The sequence below is a fragment of the Oryctolagus cuniculus genome, chromosome 3 (assembly GCF_964237555.1).
Source record: "Oryctolagus cuniculus chromosome 3, mOryCun1.1, whole genome shotgun sequence".
In the NCBI taxonomy this organism is placed as follows: Eukaryota; Metazoa; Chordata; class Mammalia; order Lagomorpha; family Leporidae; genus Oryctolagus; species Oryctolagus cuniculus.
In genome coordinates, this window is record NC_091434.1 from 93,554,962 (window position 1) to 93,577,190 (window position 22,229).

A 22,229-nucleotide genomic window follows, 5' to 3' on the forward strand; every position below is an offset into this window, starting at 1 on the left:
TACCTCTTAAACTGGTAGTCCTCAAAGTTGAAGCCCTAGACAAGCAGTATCACTATCATCTGGGAACTGAAAACTAGACCTACGGAATCAGACACTAGCAAGCCCAGTGATCTGTGTTTTAAACAGGCCTTCCTGTCTAAGTCTGATGCACACTCAAGTTTGAGAACCACTGACCTAGATCTTTTGATATTTCTTTTAGTGTTATTTTGAAAGCCCCAATGAATTCTACTGAAGTGGCTGAATTATTTCAAACAAAGCTGAAGGGTATCTCTTCCCGACTGAGTATAGACAACCTTCTTCCAAGTACCTTGTAATTTATGGAAAGTGATTCCTGCAATTTAAATCAAAATAAGTAAAAATCAATACATTACTTGTATAACAATCAAGCAACACTGTTTCTTTAAGCCACCCTTCAAAACAATTTCTTCTCAGAACTCTTAATAGGCTCTGTTTATAACACAATTTTGCAATGTCCAGAAAGACTAACCTACACTAAACTACAGAAATATTTCAGCCCTCTAACTGGGTACCACATAGTTCTCTACATGAAAGTAATGAGATACATCTAAAAATTCATGCCCCTACCCCCCCCCCCCCAAAAAAAAACACCTCATGGCATTCTGGTATACAGAAATCTTGGTAAGACAAAATTGTAAAAATTAATTCAATACTGTATTGTAGCTATTCCCTGAATTCATATATACTCTGGCCCAAATCATGTCCCTCATAACATAAATTTCCATGCAATCATGACTTTCACATTAACACATTACACCTCATACGAAGTTATCTCTGTACAACTCCTCACTCTCCTTTGGGATTATAAGTTGTTTAAAGAAAGGCACCACATCTTACTCCTTCTGGGTATAAAGCATATAGCAGGTTACTGCTCTCTCAGTCAACAAATATTTAGTGAGAAGCTACCATATGCCATTCTGTGTACCACATGATAGAAAATATAAAGGTAACACACACACAGTCGCTGTGTTCCTGGAGCTACTACTAATTAAAATCAGAAATAACAGTGAACGTCAGAGAACGAAGTCTGCATGAATATCTGGCTTTCCAACATATTATCTGAAATAAGATAGTTTCCTTTAGCAAGAAACCCTGTTGTTGCTCTTCCAATTCAAGTTGCTACTTGAGGCTATAAATTTTGGCAAAACTAAATGACAAGTCTCTTAATCAATAGTTAAACTGACTTTGTTATTTTTATACATAATTATATAAACAAAATGCTATGCACAATTCAAGGCTTTACTAAGAATCGAATTCCACACAGGAATAACAGGTTAAAGTTGGCTATCCAAACTCAAAAAAATCCAACAGAAAGCTACAATCTATCAATTCTCAATTCCTGAGAGATTTTAAAGATTTTAAATCAAAACTGACTGACTTTTCAACTTCAGATTAAGAAACCTGAAGATAACATACTACTCGTAAAATAAGTACAACAGAAATATTAGCCATTTTACCAACTAAAAAACATTTATCTAGAAATTTTCTATAATTCTTTCCCTCTCTTACTTCTCCCCCTCCTCTCTCTCTCTGTAGTCACTGCCACTACTGAGCGTCTGCGGACCTAAGGAAAGAAGGATGCTTCGTTTCTATGTATAACCTTTTGTGCTATTAAATTTTTTATCTTTAAATAAATCATGTGGATCTACTATTTTTTAATTTTAAAAAGCTAGCAGAAAATATCTTAAACATGAAAATAAAATTTTCTACAATGGCATCTCCTTTACAGTGATGGGAATAAAATCTACAACCTGCCTATATATTTGAGACAAGGATGACACAGAAACAGTATCACCATTTGGACCATGGAAATTCTTGTGAAGGGTTCTGAATCTGAGATAACAGATCCCCAAAACATCTAAAGAAAGAACTCACAGGGTCCAAGAATTTGGATGGGAAAACAATAATTTCTTTTATTTCACTTACTTCTAACAAATTTAACATTTCCTTAGGTCATTAATGTAAGCTAGACTGAAGTAGTGCTAACAATACCTATGACTAGCAATACCAATAGAAATCATAGATCTTTTAACGTCATTACAGTGGTTCCACTTGTCAAAATAGTGTTTGCATTCATCAGCACTTTGAATTTAAGATAACTGCACCCAATTCTAGATCCTGGGTTTGGTTTGTTTTGAAAGGCAGAGAGACAAGACTTTCCACCTTCTGGTTCAGTCCCCAAATATCTGCAATAGACAAAGCCGGTCTAGACTGAAGTCAGGAGTAAGAACTCAGTCTGGGTCTCCCATATCGGTGGCAAGGACTCAAGTACTTGAACCATCAAAGCTGCCTCTCAGTGTTCACATTAGCAGGAAGCTGGAACTGGAAAGAGTTAGACCTTGAACATAAGCACTCCAATACGGAATGCAGGAGTCTCAGTGTTGTCTCAAATGCTGTGCCAAATGCCCATCCCTCTAGCTTCTGTTTTTAATGTATTTTATAATAAAGCTCATATATTAAGAAATGTTTTAATTTGATAATGTTTTAAAGGCTTTTTTAATATATGTTTACTCATTTTTATTTATTTGAAAGGCAAAGTAACAGTGAGAGAATCAGAGATTTTCTATCTACTGCTTCTTTCCCCTAAATGCCTTCCGCAGCCAGAGTTAGTCCAGGTTGTAGCCAAGAGCCCAGATCTCCATCCAGGTCTCCCACAAGGTGGCAGGAACTCAAGCACCCCAATCATCATCTGCTACCCCCCAGGTGCATTAGCAGGATGCTGCGTCAGAAGTGGATATATGGACCAAGATGTGGTTATCCCAAGCAGCAGCTTAACCCACAGCATCACAAAGTCCACGACTGAGAACCATGTCAATAATTAGTTTATCTGATTTTATTTTCTATATTTAAGAAATCATTCTGAAGAGTTACACTAGATCACCAAAAGAGTGCCTGTCACAAAAAGTGTTAAGAAAAAATAGGGGCCGGCGCCACGGCTCACTAATCCTCCGCCTTGCGGCGCTGGCACACCGGGTTCTAGTCCCGGTCGGGGCGCCGGATTCTGTCCCAGTTGCCCCTCTTCCAGGCCAGCTCTCTGCTGTGGCCTGGGAGTGCAGTGGAGGATGGCCCAAGTCCTTGGGCCCTGCACCCCATGGGAGACCAGGAGGAAGTACCTGGCTCCTGCCATCGGATCAGCGCGGTGCGCTGGCCACAGTGCGCCGGCCGCGGCGGCCACTGGAGGGTGAACCAACGGCAAAGGAAGACCTTTCTCTCTGTCTCTCTCTCTCACTGTCCACTCTGCCTGTCAAAAAAAGAAAAGAAAAGAAAAAGAAAAAAAAGAACAAATAGGGGCCAGCACTGTGGCATATCGAGTAAAGCCGCCGCCTGCAGAGCCAGCATACCATATGGGCACTAGTTAGAGTCCCAGCTGCTCCTCTTCCAATCCAGCTCTCTGCTATGGCCTGGGGAAGCAGTGGAAGATGGCCCAAGTCCTTGGGCCCCTGCACCCACATGGGAGACCCAGAAGAAGCTCCTGGCTCCTGGCTTCAGATCGGTGCAGCTCTGGCCATTGCAGCCATCTGGGGCGTGAAACAGCAGATTGAAGACCTCCCCCCCCCCCCCCCCGCCTCTCCTTCTCTGTGTAACTCTGACTTTCAAATAAATAAATAAATCTTAACAAAAAAAAAAAGTCTTGAAGTGCAAGTAATAGAAAACATTAAAAAAAAAAAAAAAGAAAAAATAGGCCCATGGGGAGGAAGTCCTGATGATGTAGGTAAAGCTACCACTTGTTCAAGTACCAGCTCCTCTGCTTCCCATCCAGCTTCCTGCTAATACATCCTGGGAGTCAGCAGATGATGGCCTGAGTACCTGGATTCTTGCCACCCACCCACCCACCCACCCATTTCTCTCTTCCTCTGTGACTCTGCTTTTCAAATAAATAAATAAACTTTTTAAAAACCGTTTTTTTTTAAAAATAGGTCCCATTTAATTGAGAGAGAAAGCACTTCTGCATTATTCCAACTGGAATGCTGCTAAAAATTAACAGGCAGGAGACTGCCTGTTTTGCCCATTACTATCCCAACCATTACCAACCGACTACTGATGGAATGCTAATGGTGTCCCAGTTACTACGCTCTCATCAGTATCATACCTTCCAAAATTTCTAACCTTAAGTATTCACTTATATCTCTTTTCAATGACTTCTCTAGGGTACACCACCCACTGAACAGATTTATCACTAAAATACATTTCTCTCCCATGATTAACTAACCTATCTAATCTTTTAAAAAAAGCAACTCTGAAAAACAAAATGCTTAATTATCAATTATTCAGGACCTACTTACTATTCTAAGGTTAGCTGAAGATTTAGTTTCTTAGCCACTAATTTTCAGGGTCTTTAATTTTTTAAATCAAATTGATCATTAACTCCTCTTCCAGAAAACAGAAGGAGGGAAATACACATATTAATTTGTTAATGTCTGACAGCTATAAAAATATTTAATTGGCAGGTGAAAAACTGAGACTATATCTTGGAATAATTTTACTCTTCCAAACTTCCTATTTATAATCCTGTATAACTGAAAATTATCAGTAATAATAAAAGTATAGCAATTGTCTGTATTAGCTTTCATAATAAAATTATTTAAACCTCTGAAAGTACTCTTTGAGATGCTTCTCATTAAACAGATAAAAAATTAGGTCTAAGTGAAGTCAAGTAACTTATCTTGCTCACAGAAAAAGTGGCAGAGGACACCACTGGACCCTAAGTCACGATTTCAAAATTGCATCAACTTCATCAAATCAGTAATACGATGGACTACTGCTCGTGATTCCTCATGTCCTCTGCTCACCAAAATTTAAACAAAGAAATTGAAGAAAGTAGGGAAGCAAAGACATGAGTTAGTGAGCTGGCCAAACTGACTCTTCTACTCTGCATTCCTCTGACTTTACAGCAATACTTGCTGTCAGCCTAGAAGCTAACAGATACACGGTAATGGTAATGAGAAGAATCTGGAAGTGACTGCCATCTTACTCCAGTATTAATTCCAGACAAAACAATCTTGCATGATGGAGTGGGCAAATTTGAAGTTCTGCTCCATTAAGCAGTATAGACAAAGCAAATAATCAAAGATCAGCTTTAGTATTAAAACCAAATAATCATGATAGACTTTGCGCTATCTACATTGTGCTCCTTCATGGCTTACTGCCAACAGTCTCTCTTCATCTGTCCCCTACACACCCGTTACCAATTTTCTACTCCAACTCTAAAAACTAAGTGAAGATGCAGAACTCTGTTTAGGAAAAACAAACAAACAAACAAAAAAACCCTCAATAAAAATGGCCAAAGTCACATAGTAAATGCCTTATCATTCAAGAGGGAAAGTGATAAATGCCTGGACCACTATCCTGCCAGTCATAGGAACTGAATAAAAACAAAGTGAAAAACATGAAGTATGAAAAAGTTAACTCAAGTGAAATAGACTAAAACTAATACAAATGCCCACTTTCACCACTGCTACTCAATAAAGTTTGGGAAGTTTCAGCCAGAGCCATTACGCAAGAAAAAGAAATCAAAAGGATATAAATTGGAAAGGAGGAAGTCAAATTATTCCTATTTGTAGATGGCATGATCTTATCTATAAGGGAACCAAAAGACTCCACTAAGAAACAACCGGAACTCATAAGAGAGTTTGGTAAAGTTGCAAAGTATAAAATCAACACACAAAAATCAACAGCCGTGGGGCTGGTGCTGTGGCGTAGTGGGTTAAAGCCCCAGCCTGCAGTGCTAGCATTCCACATGGGCGCTGGTTCAAGTCCCGGCTGCTCCTCTTCCAATCCAGCTCTTTGCTATAGCCTGGGAAAGCAGTAGAAGATGGCCCAACTCCTTGGGCCCCTGTACCCACATGGGAGACCTGGAGGAAGCTCCTGGCTCCTCGCTTCGGATCAGCTCAGCTCTGGCTGCTGCAGTCATTTGGGGAGTGAAACAGAGGAACGGAAGACCTCTCTCTCTCTCTTTCTCTGGCTCTACCTCTATCAGTAACTCTGTCTTCAAAATAAAATAAAATAAATCTTTAAAAAAAATATCAACAGCTTTTGTTTACACAAGTAATGCTATGGCTGAGAAATAACTTGGAAGATTAGTACCATTCACAATAGCCACAAAAAAAAATTTTAATATCTTGGAATAAGTGTAACCAAAGAGGTAAAGGATCAACTTTACACTACAGTGAAAATTACAAAATATTAAAAAAAGAAATAGAAGACACATATACACACAAAAAAATGGAAATATCATGCATGTTCATGTATTGGAAGAATCAGTACTAAAACACCATATTACCCAAAGCAATTTACAGATTCAAGGCTATCCCAATCAAAATATCAAGGATATTCTCTAAAATTTAGAAAAAAACTATGTCAAAATTCATACGGAAACACAAGAAACCCAAATATTTAAAGCAATCTTTTTTTTTTTTTTACAGGCAGAGTTAGACAGTAAGAGAGAGAGACAGAGAGAAAGGTCTTCCTTTTTTTCGATTGGTTTACCCCCCAAGTGGCCGCTACGGCCGGCGCGTTGTGGCCGGCGTGCTGCACTGATCAGAAGCCAGGAGCTTCCTCCTGGTCTCCCATGCGGGTGCAGGGCCCAAGCACTTGGAGCACCCTCCACTGCCTTCCTGGGCCACAGCAGAGAGCTGGACTGGAAGAGGAGCAACCGAGACAGTGCCTCAGGCAGAGGATTAGCCTAGTGAGCCGCAGTGCTGGTCTAAAGCAATCTTAAACAACAAAAACAAAGCCAGAGGCATTACAATACCGGACTTAAAGACATACTACAGGACAGTTATAATCAAAACAGCCTGATAGTGGCACAAAGATAGGCATGTAGACCAATGGAACAGAATAGAGACCCCAGAAATTAATCTATGCATGTCCAACCAACTGATCTTTGACAAATGAGTTAAAATCAATTCCTGGAAAAAAAACGATCTATTCAACAAATGGTGCTGGGAAAATAGGATCTATGCATGTAGAAGTATGAAACAAGACCCCTACCTTACACCTTAAAATCAACTCGAAATAGATCTAGGATCTAAACCTACAATATGATACCATCAAATTGCTACAGGAAAATGTTGGATAAACTCTGCAAGACACAGGCATAGGCAAAGCCTTCTTGGAAAAGACCCAAGAAGCACAAGCAATAAAAGCAAAAACAGATGAATGGGATTACATCAAGCTAAGAGACTTCTGCACTGCAAAGGAAACACTCAGCATAGTCAAGAGGCAACCTACAGAATGGGAGAAACTATACAACTGATAAAGGATTAATATCCAAGATCTATAAAGAGCTCAAGAAACTCAACAACAAAACAAACAATTCAGTTAAGAAATGGACAATGACATGAATAGGCATTTTTCAAAGAATGAAACTCAAATGACCAACAGACACATGAAAAGACATTCAGGATCACTAGCCATCAGGGAAATGCAAATAAAAACCACAATGAAGTTTCACTTCACCCCAATTAGAAATGCTATCACCAAAAACGAAAAAACAATAAATGCTGGCAAGGAAGTATGAGAAAAGATTTTCTAATGAACTGCTGGCAGGGATGTAAACTAGTACAACTGTTGTGAAAGACAGCATGGAAATTCCTCAGAAATCTGAAAATAGATCTATCATATGAATCCAGCCTTCCCAGCCCTGGAAATTTACCAAAATGAAACAAAATCGGCATATTAAGAAGTTATCTGTAACCCCATGTTTATTACAGCTCAATTTACAATAGCTAAGAAATGGAATCAACCCAGCTTTCCATCAACAGATGAATGGATAAAACTTGGTATATATACACTACAGAATACTACTCAGTCATAAAAAAGAATGAAATGCTGCCCTTTGCAACAAGATGAATGCAGCTGGAAACCAGTATGCTTACTGAAATAAGCCATTCTGAAAAAGACAAGTATCAATGTTTTCTCTTATGTGTGGCAGCTAATACAGAATACAAAAAAAAAAAAAAAGTACAGGAATGAAACAGACATCTTGTGATATGACTGCCACTGTTAGCCCTTGTTTATACTCCGGTGGAACTGTGGTCTTCTTACTTTTTACTTGTTGAATATTATGGTTAGTGGTGAGTTAAGCTTGTGATTATAGAGTGTACTGAAATTATGTCTTTGCAAAAATTAAAGAAAAAAAAAGAAAGGAAGGAGAGAGACTGAGAGATGGAGAGGGTGAAGTAAGGAAGTATTACTATCTTCCTAGAACTATACCTATGAAACACATGAAATGTGTTCTCTTCATTTTGATAAAAAAAATTTAAGGACTCAAGAAATTCAGGAGACTTGCAACAGTGATTAAAAGTAGCCAAGATAAAGAAAATTTTATCAAAGAAAGGGAAATGGTCATATCCAAAACACATACAGACTGTATTACTGATCTCTAGGAAAAATTAGTATTAGATGGCAGATAAATGCAATCCTCATAAAAAAGAACTCTAAGCCAAACTCACAGCATTTCAGTATTGTTAAAGAGTTAAACCTAACTAATAATTTCCTAGTATCTATAGTGTCATTATGTCAGTTCTTTTCCTCTACTTAACATTCCAGACAATATACTCAGCATACAGACATGTGGATTCAGATACAAGTAACTTCTGGAGCCAAAGGCATCTGTAAGGTCAATCTATTTCTATTTCACAAAAGAGAAATAATTTCTTCAAGGCAACACAAAACTCATCCCTGACTACTCTAAATAGTTAATACGTACTGAATGCTACTACATGCCACTAACCGTTCCAAACACACAATTCATCTTCCCAAGAACCCCTTGAGATTTTGCAGATGACGATACGCTACCCAAGGTACCTATGTAGTCTAACTCCAAAACAATGAACATACCCACTCCTGCTTCTCAAATGATTGTAAATTGTTATAGAGTTGAGGGGCATTAATGTCACTTGCTGCTGACAGCCTTTGGCTGCCCTGTTTCCTGGCCTTCCCACGACTTCACTACTCAATCCTTCTTTGGAGTCTGTGAGACAGTGCCCAGGATCTTAAAGTAACCAGCCCTGATTTCTGTTACTTGAAACTAACCTACTCATCCCACCTACCAAATATTATAAGGCCTCATTTCTAGAGAACTGACACAGATGTATATAACCTACTACCAAAGATAAAGTCATTTCTTTACATTTTTAATAGGAATGTGTTTACAAAAAGAATTCATCACAGTTTCTTTCAAAATATGATTCTTTTAAGCAAAAAACTTCATGCCTATCACATAATAAATGATAGAACAGTAAAGTTATAAAGGACCTCAGACATCATCTGGCTCTTATCCCTCTCATTTTACTGATGAAGCAGTGCAATGGTGAACCTCAGAACCCTAAAGTCAATCAGTCATGGGACCCGAGTTCAAAACTTGGCTCTACCATCTTCTATTCTAGGTGGGTGATCTTGGGCAGGTTACATATTCTCTTAAGTCTCAAGTTCTACCTCTGGAAGACAGACAATAGCACCAACACATTCTACCATTAGAAAGAGCTCTAAACCATCTACAAGTTTAACAAAATGTCTGGCACACAACACGCTAATATATACCAATAAATGTCAGGTGTGGTGATAGTGATAAACAACCTGAGACTCAAAGGCGGCAGGTAAGTTCCCAAAGTATACAGGCCACTTAATTAAAGAACCAGAACTAGCAACAAAGACTACACACTCCTACCCAAGTGGTATTTCTTCTACACCACTCTAAACTCCTGAATCTAACACTGAAAACTATTATCTGGTATAATTCTACCTTTTTGTCAATCTAATCTAATGTCTGTTTATTCATTCTGTAAATATTTACCAAGTGTCTTTTATGTTTTAAACAATATCTGTGCTTAAGAATACAGCAGGGAACAAAGGAGGGGGAAGAAAAGTAATAGATGTCTGTGTGGGCCCCTGCACCTGCATGGGTCACCCAGAGGAAGCTCCTGGCTTTGGATTGGCACAGCTGATTGCTGCAACCATTTGGGGAATAAACCAGCAGGTAGAAGACCTCTCTCTCTCTCTTCCTCTCTTTTCTCCCTCTCTCTGTCTCTCTATATCTCTGCCTTTCAAAAAAAAATAATAATAACTCTTAAAAAAAATGTCTGTGTGTCCAAAAGAATAGGCAATGACAGAAGGATACCCTCTGGAAGTTGGTTCCATGAGGAAAGGATAGGTAAGGATTATAGGAAACATGTACCATGAATAACCTTACTTTTGTCTACTTAAATCCGCAAAACTTGTTGGAAATATCCCCAAACTCAATCAAATACTTGTTTCAGTATACACCTGACAACCAAATCTGAAAGCCCAAACTTTTATTCTTCTCACCAAGACCCTTATTCCAGTACATTCCAGTAAGCTGTCTCTCAGTCCTCTCAAATATACTGACATTTAACTTTTTCTAATGGTCTTTTGATGTCTGTCAGTTGACTTAACCCAGTAGTTTTTGTTAACTTTCCATAAACTGTGTTTTTGACCTGAATGACTCACTTAAGTTCTGTGAAATAAAGGTCTCTATATTCTTTTAATCCTAACAACACTTCAGTACATAGCCTTACGTACACTTTTGATACAGTGACCCCTTTAAATTGTATCCCAGTATGTTATCTATGTATCATCCAGCATTTAAGATAATACCTGACATGTCATTCGCTTTTGTTGAAAAAACACATCTGGGCCAGTGCTATGGTACAGCAAGTTAAGCTGCTTCCTGCGGTACTGGCATCCTATATGGGTGCCTGTTCAAATCCCAGCTGTTTCACTTCTGATCCAGCTCCCTGCTAATGTATCTGGCAAGGCAGTGGAGGATGGCCTAGGTCCTTGGGCCCCTGCACCTACGTGGGAAACCTAGAAAAGGCTCCTGGCTTTGGATTGGCCTACCTCCAGCCATTGTGGCCATTTGGGGAGCCAACCAGTGGATAGAAGACCTCTCTTTCTCTCTCTCTGCCTCTCTGTAACTGTGCCTTCCAAATAAATAAATGAATCTTAAAATTTTTTTTCCCTTTTATTTAATAAATATAAATTTCCAAAGTACGGTTTATGGATTACAATGGCTCCCCCCCATAACTTCCCTCCCATCCGCAACCCTCCCCTTTCCCGCTCCCTCTCCCAATCCATTCACATCAAGATTCATTTTCAATTCTCTTTATATACAGGAAATCAATTTAGCATATATTAAGTAAAGATTTCAACAGTTTGCACCCACACAGAAACATAAAGTATAAAATACTGTTTGAGTACTCGTTATAGCATTAATTCACATTGTACAACACATTAAAGACAGAGATCCTACATGAGGAGTAAGTGCCCAGTGACTCCTGTTGTTGACTTAACAAAATGATTTGTTAAGCTATTTAGGACATCTGCCATTTTATGAGTCTGCTGTGTATCCCGCTTCCCATGTTGGCTACTTCTCTCACTTTTTAATTCTATCAGTTAGTATTAGCAGACACTAGTCTTGTTTATGTGATCCCTCTGACTCTTAGACCTATCATTATGATCAACTGTGAATTGAAATTGATCATTTTGACTAGTGAGATGGCATTCGTACATGCCACCTTGATGGGACTGAAATGGAATCCCCAGGCACGTTTCTAACTCTACCATTTGGGGCAAGTCAGCTTGAGCTTGTCCCAGATCGTACATCTTCTCCCTCTCTTATTCCCACTCTTATATTTAAGAGATCACTTTTCAGTTAAAATTTAAACACCTAAGAATAATTGTGTGTTAATTACAGAGTTCAACCAATAGTATTAAGTAGAACAAAAAAAAAAATACTAAAAGGGATAAAGTATTAAGTTGTACATCAACAGTTAGGACAAGGGCTGATCAAGTCATTGTTTCTCATAGTGTCCATAACACTTCAACAGGTTTCCTTTTTGGTGCTTGTTTAGTTGTCACCGATCAGGGAGAACATATGATATTTGTCCCTTTGGGACTGGCTTATTTCACTCAGCATGATGTTTTCCAGATTCCTCCATTTTGTTGCAAATGACTGGATTTCATTGTTTTTTTACTGCTGTATAGTATTCTATAGAGTACATGTCCCATAACTTCTTTATCCAGTCTACTGTTGATGGGCATTTAAGTTGATTCCAGGTCTTAGCTACTGTGAATTGAGCTGCAATAAATATTAAGGTGCAGACAGCTTTTTTGTTTGCCAATTTACAAATAAATTAAATAAATCTTTAAAAGTTTTTAATGTAAAAAACAGTGAAAGATCAGATTTTTACATTATCAATTTACAAAACTTCATTTTATATCCTTTTTAGAAACTCTATTATAAAACATGAGTTTCTGTTTGCCAAAAGTAATGTTTTTAAATGTTAAGAATGAATATATTCCGCTGTACCCCATAATTCAAATTACTGATTAAGGGGCCAGCCCTGTGGCATAGTGGGTAAGCCACAGCCTGCAGTGCCAGCATCCCATATGAGCGCCAGTTTGAGTCCTGGCTGCCCCACTTCCAATTCAGCTCTATGCTATGGCCTGGGAAAGCAGTAGAAGATGGCCCAAGTCCTTGGGCCCCTGTACCTGCATGGGACACCAGGAAGAAGCTCTTGGCTCCTTCAGATAGGCCCAATTCTGGTCATTTGGGGAGGGAACCAGTAGAAGGAAGATTCTCTCTCCCTCTCTCTCTCTCTCTCTACCTCAGCCTCTCTGTAACTATGCCTTATAAATAAATAAATATTTTTTAAAATATATTGATTCAAATATTAAATGGGATGGGTGTTTGTTTTAGTCGTTAAGACACCAGTTGTGATACCCACATACCATATAGAATATCTGGGATCAATTTCTGGCTCTGACTCCGGCTCCTGATTCCAGTTTATGGCTACCTCCTGGGAGGCAGCAGTATGATTCAAGGGTTTGGTCCCAGCTGTCCATGTAGGAGACTTGAATTGAATTCCCATTTCCCAGCTCTGCCCCCAACTCCCATCCCCTCATTCCTCTACCCCTGCTGTAGCCCCCACCACAGCAGGCACTGGGGAGCAAACCAGCAGATGAGAGCTCTGACTCTCTCTCCTCAAAGTAAAAATGTAAAGATAGTGAAAAAACTAGGCAATACTTGGGGGAGAAATGGCAATTCAAACTATTCACGATCTTTTCTTTAAAAATAAGTTGAATCACATAATTCATGTAGACATTTGTTCATTCTGGTATAAATAAATTTCTCACACATATCTATATACATCTTATGAGAATTAACACCAAAAAATATTATTATTGCAGCCATACTTGTGTGTAAAAATAATTCCTATATTTAAAAAGGCCTCTGACTCAAGGGGGAGAAACAATTTAATATTTCAGCACACACTGCACCAAAGTAAGCAGCCAAAGAGAATTCTTGAAAGATTTTACCAAATTCTGCTAATGAATTATACCTACAAAACCACGGTATGCACTAGGGTTTTTCAAAAAGTTCATGGAAAAGTATTAGTAACTCCATTTTCCTAAAAACTCGTTGAAGTCCTCATGGATACACACAGATATGCACATAAAATTATATACACACAGAGAGAAAAAGCAAACATAGCTCTGTGTGTAGAAAAAGAAACAAGTCCATTCAATACTCTTTTACCAAGCATATATTCAGGCACAGTTCCAGGTACTTGCAATATACAAAACACACAAAGATCTTTGTCCTTACAGAAATCAACTCTAGTAGAAGATAAACCTAAATAGTAAAGTAAAATAGTTTCCCACAAATTCCTGATATGCTTAAGATGACAAAGACACTTATAGTGGTGCAAAAACAGGAATAAACCAAGTTGAAAGACTGCTAAAAAAGAGAGATGCTCTAAAAATCTTAGAGTAGAAGTCAGAGTTAAGTGATAAGAAAACTATACTTCTTAATAATTTAATGGTCTGACCAAATCAATATAATCCTTTAAAGTTCCTAAAATCACAAAAAGTATTACTTATAAAAACCATAACAAACTTAACAGTTCATATGATAACCTTGCATTCTGTAAACAGTTCATATGATAACCTTGCATTCTGTTAAAATGATGAATATGGAGCATGGCAATATGAGACCAGGCTTTTGTGATACTAAAAAATAGGCAAGGTTTTGAATTCTAGCCCTTCCAATTACTAGCACTAAGACATTTCAGTTTCTTCATTTATAAAACAAAAAAAAAAGGCTGGCGCCGCGGCTCACTAGGCTAATCCTCCGCCTAGCGGCACCGGCACACCGGGTTCTAGTCCTGGTCAGGGCGCCGGATTCTGTCCCGGTTGCCCCTCTTCCAGGCCAGCTCTCTGCTGTGGCCAGGGAGTGCAGTGGAAGATGGCCCAGGTGCTTGGGCCCTGCACCCCATGGGAGACCAGGAGAAGCACTTGGCTCCTGGCTCCTGCCATTGGATCAGCGCGGTGCGCCGGCCACAGCGCGCCAGCTGGGGCAGCCATTGGAGAGTGAACCAATGGCAAAGGAAGACCTTTCTCTCTGTCTCTCTCTCTCTCTCTCACTGTCCACTCTGCCTGTCAAAAAACACACACACACACACACAAAAAAAATTATCTCATTGGGCTGTTATAGGATTAAATGATAATCTGAAACTGGAAACAATTCAAATATCCAACATGGTTGAATACACTAGAATACTATTGAGCAATAAAAAGGAATCAACATACAACACCACAAATCTTAAATGTGTTTCATGATGAACACAAGAAGACGGTAAAAAAGGAAAAAAAAAAAATAGGAAGAGACATCAAGATGACAGAATAGTGAGGGAGCTTACTGCTCTAGTCTCAGGGAAGATAGTTAAAAAAAAAAAAAAAAAAGAGGCATGGAGAGAGTGCAATCTCAGGAAAGAGTTAGGGAGAAAACAGCAGAGAAACACTGTGCAGCTTCATGGCGGGTGTAGACTCACACAGTTCCAGACCCCAGCAGCCAGGAGCTTCAGCAGCAGCTGTGAAGAATGAGGTAAGACCAGACTGCAGCAGCCCAAGCCACTGGAGATAAAGCTGCAGGAAAAGCCTGCCATGAGTCTGGCTTGGGACCTGCAGGGGACAGTATACCTGCCAACCTAGAGAGGAAAAAGGAGGGACAAGTTTCTCCTCAACCACTCAGCACCAATATCCTGTAATTAGCCGAGAGGGGCGGGTGCCATTTTGGACATACATTAACAGTTGTGCCAGCTCGTGTCCACACACCCAGCAATAGGAGACGACTGAGTTTGGCTGGGAAAACTGACAGGGGACTAGGTGCTCAAGTGCTGCGACTATGAAACCACTGTGGTTGCTTGGAAAAATGTAAGGTATGGCTGGATCTTTGGAAAGTCATTGTGGGCGACTCCACGTGCTCGGAGCTCCCTGACTGCCTGGTGAGGATAAATGCTGCAAGATCCATGCTCACCTTGAGGACTGCACAGATACTTTGTGTAGTTCTTGTGGAAGTGCCAATGTATGTCATACCCACTGTGGCTAGCAACCAGGAATTGGTCTCCTTGGAGAAGACGTTTAAAAGAAAAAAAGAGAAAAAGATTTACCACTCCCAATATGGATGTCAACTTGGACACTTCCCTTCCCTCACCCTGGTGATACCCTGCACACGCCTCAGGGTATTCACTCAAAGAGCAGACATTCCACTAAGCCACAGAGGCACAGTCCAAAGATAAACACGCCATCACAGGGGTTAAAACAAAACAAAACAAAACAAAACCAACAAGTATCGCCACAAATGCCTAAAAATAAATGCAGCCATTCAAGAAACAGGAATAAAGATGACAACATGATGCCTTCAAAGGAACATAACACTTCAATACTAGAATGTGAAAATAAAGAAACTGAAGAAATGTCAGAAACAAATCAAAAAACTGAACGTAGGAAGTAATCAGAAGCAAGTCCACAAATTAAATAAATACATAGATGACATGAAAGAACATTTTACTCATGAAATTGAGATTTTAAAGAATCAAAATGAAATATTGGAAACGAAGAATTCAATAGAATAAATAAAAATTACAGTGGAAAGCCTTAACAAACTCAGTGAGGCAGAAGAAAGAATATTCAAGTTAGAAGACAAATCTCTGGAAATTTTATTAGACCAAAAAAGAAAAAAAGAAGAAGAAATTATAAAACTAAAAAACAGTGTTGGAGATTTATGGGATACTATCAAACAACCCAACATACGGGTCTTAGGAGTTCCTGAAGGCTGGACAGAAGGCATTAGACAATCTTTTTGGTGAAATAATTAAAGAAAACTTCCATAATTTGGAAAAGAAAGGGACATTCAAGTACAGGAAGCACATAAGAACTCCTAATAGACATGACCAGAGAAGATCTTCACCACAACACATTGTAGTCAAACTCTCCAAAGTAAAACATAAAAGAAGCTAAAACGTGTAAGTGAAAAATGGCAGATTACTTTCAGAGGATCTCCAATTAGACTCACAGCTGACATCTCATCAGAAACCTTACAGGCTTAGGAGAAAATGGTGAGATATATTCCAAGTCTTAAGAGAAAAAAACTGTCAGCTCAAAATACTGTACCCTGCAAAGCTCTCATTTACGAATGAAGGTGAAATAAAACCTTCCATAACAAACAATTAATCACCACTTATCCAGCCTTATAAAGGATGCTTAAGGATGTGCTAAACAGAAACACAGAACCATAGTCATCACTATGAAAGATGGAGAAGGCAGAACATCTCCAGTAAAAGTACAAAGGAAATCCAAAAGAAACAATAGGAATATTCATGGGAAAACAGCAGGGCCAAGATATTACTTATCAATAGTAAGCTTGAATGTAAATGGCCTCAACTCTTGAGTTAAAAGATACAGACTGAGGCCTTCAATTTGGCACAACAGGTTACAGCTCTGGCCTGCAGCACCAGCATTCCATATGGGCATTAGTTGAAGTCCCAGCTGCTCCACTTCCAATCCAGCTCTCTGCTATGCCCTGAGCTTGCAGAAGATGGCCCAAGTCCTTGGGCCCCTGCACCCTTCATGGGAAAACAAGAAGCTCCTGGCTTCGAATCGGCCCAGCTCCAACTGTTGCAGCCATTTGAGGAGTGAACCAGCAGATGGAAGATCTCTCTCTCTGCCTCTTCCTCTCTGTAAGTATATCTTCCCTATAAATTAATTTTTTAAAAAGATACAGACAGGCTGAATGGAAAAAAAAATCCATCTATTTGCTGCCTACAAGAAACATGTCTCACCAACAAAGATGCACGCAGACTGAAAAGAGGGAAAGAATGGAAAAAGATATTCCATGCTAACAGAAACCAAAAAAGAGCTGGGGTAGCCATTCTAATATCAAACAAAATAGACTTTAACACAAAAACTGTTAAAAGAGACAAAGAAGGGCCGGCGCTGCAGCTCAATAGGCTAATCCTCCGCCTGCGGCGCAGGCACACCAAGTTCTAGTCCCGGTCGGGGTGCTGGATTCTGTTGGGGAACAGTTTTTTTCATACTATTTGTTGAACTCTTCACTTAGTATAATCTTCTGTATATAAAGTTAATTAAAATAATTTTAGTAAAAAGTAAGAATGGGAATAGGAAACGAAGGAAGAAAAAGGGTGGGAGAGCGGATGGGAGGGCAGGTACTGTGAGAAAAATCACTAAGCTCCTAACGTGTTATTTATGAAATGCAAAAAAAAAAAACTCAAAAAATAGGTTTGATTTAATTTATATGGACTTCTGGAAATGGCAAAACTGGTTTACAGTGAAAGAAAACAAATCATTAGTTGCTTGGAACTAGCAGTGGAGAGAGACTGAAAAGGAGTACACAAGACTTTTTCCAGTATTGGAAATATTCTATATCTTGCTTCCATGGGTGTTCACTTTTGTCAAATCTCATTAAACTCTGTGTTCTAAATGAATACATTTTATTATATGGAAGTTGTACTTCAGAAACTTTTAAAAAAATTAAGTGAAAATGTATTCGGGCATAATAAGTATCAATGAATGATAGACATTATCAGAAACATCAACTGCAGCTATGCAACACTTCATGGGGAGGTGGGCAGAATCACTGATTATCTGACTTTTCTGGTTTAGATTGTCAACAGAAATAAGTTTATAGTATTCGACCTACACCAAGTACCATGAGGAGCAGTGCAGAGACAAAGCAGACCTTAAGAAGAAGACAATGAAAATAAAGAAGAAGAAGTAAAATATGCAGACATGTTCAAAAGCTCAGATCAGCTCTTAGGACTGTCAGCAATGATAGTAAAGACAAAACCTAGGTACTGTCAGAATGTAACTTCAACAGTGGGTCAACGACTATCTTACAAAGTCTTAATTATAGTCCAATAGCTACACAAGAGTCTTTAATTTTATTGGGGGGTGGTGTGGAGAGGGATGCAGGGAACTATCCACAAAGGCTTCAAAATGAAGCCAAAGGATTTTTGTCAATCAAACAGGAAAGGATAGTTTAGTAACACCAACCAACAATTATAAATCCTTATGATTGTTAAAAAAAAAAAAATTCCAGGGGCCGGTGCTGTGGCTTAAGAGGTACCACTATCCCATATGGGTACACATTGGAGTCCCAGCTGCTCCACTTGTGATCCATCTCCCTATTAATGTGTCTGGGAAAGCAGTACAAGATGGCCCAAGTATTTGGGCCTCTGCACCCATTCATGTGGGAGACCTGGATGAAGCTCCTAGCTCCTGACTTCCACCTGGCCCAGCCCTGGCAGTTGAGGCCATTTGGAGATGGAGGATTATGAATCTTTGAAAAAAAAAAAAAAACAACAACAACAACTTATAAAGGTAAGTAAGGAGAACACCTAGATCCTCAAAGTTGAACTGAAATACAACTCAAGCGAGATGCAAAAACATTTGTGAAATTTATGACATTTTACTGCAGCTTAGAACTGTTTATATCAAGGCAGTCATGACAGTGCCAAGTCTTCTGATACACATGGTAACTTTAAAAAGAAAAATGAAAAATAAGATTCTAACTAGACATTCTAGGAAGCAAAAATCTTAGCCAAGGTTAGTTTAGCTTTCTTTTGGCTTTAAGAAACTCCACTTGAAACATTAAAAAGCAGAAAGAATAGGACCGAGAAAAGTCCTCAGTATCAACTCAGGTTCTATCCAAATCTGGATTTCTTCTTCCTTAAAACTGAGCAGTTAAAGCAGACTTCTAAAAAGAATACAAGCACTAATGCTCTGGATTGAAAACCAAGTTTTATTGAAAAAAGTTAATGACCAAACTGTGACAGGGCTTGTTAAGTGCTTATTTTTAAAAGAACATTTTAAAAATCTGCAAGTTTTCTCCTAAATTAAAATAATAAAACATATGTGACAAGCTTAAGACCAAGTAGGAGCTGACTGCAAAAAGTAATGTACCTTCCAGGGATTAACTGTTCATTCTAGAACAGGTTTTCTGACTCAGGTTCTAAAATAATAGGATCCAAGTAATTTTGTACCCTAGTAGTTCTTTTTTTTTTTTTTTAAGATTTATTTATTTGAAAGGTAGAGTTACAGAGAGGCAGAAGCAAAGAGGGGAGAGAGGGAGAGGGGGAGGCAGAGAAGAGGGGGAGGGGGAGAGAGGGAGGGAGACAGAGAGACAGAGGCAGCTCTTCCATCTGCTGGTTCACTTCCCTGACAGCCACAACAGGAGACTCAGACCCGAAACGAGGAACCAGAAGCTTCTTCCGGGCTCCCACACGGGTGCAGGGCATCCTCCACTGCTTTCCCAGGCCATAGCAGAGAGCTGGCTTTACCCGCTACACCACAGCGCTGGCCCCACTACTGGTTCTTTTAAGCCTGAAAACCAACAAAAACTTCCAAATTTTGTTTCTGTTTTTTAAAGACTTATTTATTTATTTGAAAGAGTTACACAGAGAGAGGAGAGGCAGAGAGAGAGAGAGAGAGAGAGAGAGAGAGAGAGAGGAGGAGAGAATAGAGAGGAGAGAGAGGTCTTCCATCCACTGGTTCACTCCCCCACTGGCCGCAACTGCCGCAGCAGCGCGGATCAGAAGAAGCCAGAAGCCAGGAGCTTCTTCCGGGTCTCCTGTGTGGGTGCAGGGGCCCAAGCACTTGGGCCATCCTCCACTGCTTTCCCAGGCCACAGCAGAGAGCTAGATGGGAAGAGGAGCAGCCGGGACTAGAACCGGCGCCCATATGGGATGCTGGCGCTTTAGGCCAGGGCGTTAACCCGTTGTGCCACAGCGCCGGCCCCAGTTTTTTTAAAGTTCATCAATTAATTCTAATACGTATTATCCTCTTATTTCAATTATCTTTCCCATGAAAAACTGAGCTTAGTTAGGACCAAATTTTATTTTAAAAAAACAAAATTCTCTCATTCAGCTCTAAACCTTAGGCTTAAATTTTGGGCTTTTATCCTATTTACTTTTTAATTTTAAAAACTGATCGTGCATCCTGATGTCACAGCTATATTCATTTTCTGCTGAAAATGTAAGACTTCCAGGTGATCAAACACCAAGGAGAAATGTGATTAAAATCACAGAGGAAAGTAGTAATAGCAGGGTAACGTAATGAGGTCAGAACTCAAGCAGCCAATCAAAGGCATAAAAGCATTTCCTGCAATCTTAACAGTCAAAAGAGAAAACCAATCACGGAAACCTAGAGCTTTCTTTTGACAGTCACAGAGGCAAGAGAACCAATCCACACAGACCCGAGGTTGACAATAAGGCGGGACCGTGGGTTCATTGAAGAAATTCTTGAAGGTGCAGTTACTATGAACTTCGCATGCAAGGAACACCACTCCAGAGTCATAAACACTGTCAACCCAGAGCAAAATTCAACCTTATGCAAAATTTAACCCAGAGGTGGGGGAAACAGCTTTTATGCTACAAGGCATATAATCAAAAACACAGCTGTCAACTTATATGCAGTAAATCCTCTACTTCCAAAAGGACCACCCTCCTCCAACCAAGGCCATGTCGCGGGGTCACAGCGCCGGGACAGCGCCGCGCCGGCGGCTCGTTTCGAGCATCCCCGGTTCCTCTCGAACGCGGCGCAGTGAGCGGAGGCCGCACCGGCGACGCCGGCAGAGCCCGCCCGCCCCGCGCCCCGCGCCCCGCACCCCGCGTCCGGCTCCAGCTGGCTAACCCGGCGTCCCGCTCGGGAGTCGAGGCCTCGGCCCTTTCCCCTCCGCAGGGCCGCACTCGCTGCAGCAGCCCTGGTAGGGGCAGCGACATTCCCTTCCTAGGAGGGGGAAGATGTTTGTTTTGAAAGCGCTTTACTTTCCGTAAGTCATTTCAAACAGCACTCAATGCTAAACCAAACTTAAAACTAGAAGGAACTATACACAGACACGCACACGCATAATCTGTACCAGCCAAAGACACCCTCGCTATTAACTAACCCCGTGCCAGCGGACACTTTTTTTTTTTTTTTTTTTTGAAAGGTAAACAGAGGCCGTACGCCAAGTGCGCCCAGCGCAGCCCCTGCGCCATTCCCGGCCGCCGCTTACGGCAAGGCCCCCTTACGGCAGCGTAAGCGGCGCTGCGAGCTAATCACAACACTGGGACGCAACAACATGGCGGCCGCGGGCGGGCGCTGCGCCGGCCGAGAGGGTTTACGCTACTCCGCCAGCGTAGGGTCCCATGCGTTGGAGCGACAGCGGCGCCCTCCAGCGAGCGTAAAGCGCTCTGTGAATGGCGAGGCCCGACTGACAAAGGGGAGGGGGGAGGAGGGAGAGGGGGGGTAATAAACACTCGAGTCCCTACCGATTCCTCCTCCTTCTCCATCCCGGTGGGCATCTGGGGCACGGCCCGGTTGATGGAGACGCAGTCGTTGAGATCAGGCATGTCCTTGCCGCGGTAGATAGGCAGCGGTTTGGCGGCGTCCAGCGCCCGCGCTCGGAAGGAGAGTTTACTCATTGTCTCCCCGCCTTACAGGAACAGCCCGGGCGGCGGCGGCGGGGCGGGCGGGGAGGGGGGGAGGACTCCCGCCGCCTCCTCCACCTCCTTCCTCAGTGCAGCGCGGCCGGCCCGCTCCTCCTCCTCCTCCTCACTGCCCCCGGCCACAGCATGGGCGCCCACCCCGCCCGAAAACAGCCCCCCGCCGCCCGCGGCCGCTTCCACACACTAGATCCGCCGCTCGCCCGCCCGATCCGCTCCCTGCGCCATGGCCAACATGGCGGACATTACCACAGCGGCGGCGAGCGATCCCGGCAGCCCGCGCGAGAGCGCGCCCCCGCCGCGGGGACGCGCCTCGCCCTCTCCCTCCCTCCCTCCCTCCTTCCTCTCCCTTCCCCTCCCTCGCCTGCCCACCCACTCTCTCCGCCGCGCCGCCGGCCCACGGGA

General features: G+C 41.1%; 1 protein-coding gene across 5 annotated transcripts in view; it reads right to left on the minus strand.

The window, feature by feature from the left end:
• EPC2 (enhancer of polycomb homolog 2) overlaps nucleotides 1–21,803 on the minus strand; it is a 137,211-nt gene extending 115,408 nt beyond the window's left edge. For 2 of the 5 annotated variants that reach the window (XM_051848701.2, XM_051848700.2), the window contains exon 1: nucleotides 21,651–21,803. In XM_051848701.2, the coding sequence (XP_051704661.1) occupies nucleotides 21,651–21,803 (153 nt within the window). The remainder of the gene's footprint in view (nucleotides 1–21,650) is intronic. The other 3 variants (XM_070070944.1, XM_070070946.1, XM_051848702.2) reach the window with 3 other exon arrangements.
• Nucleotides 21,804–22,229: the final 426 nt, after the last annotated feature.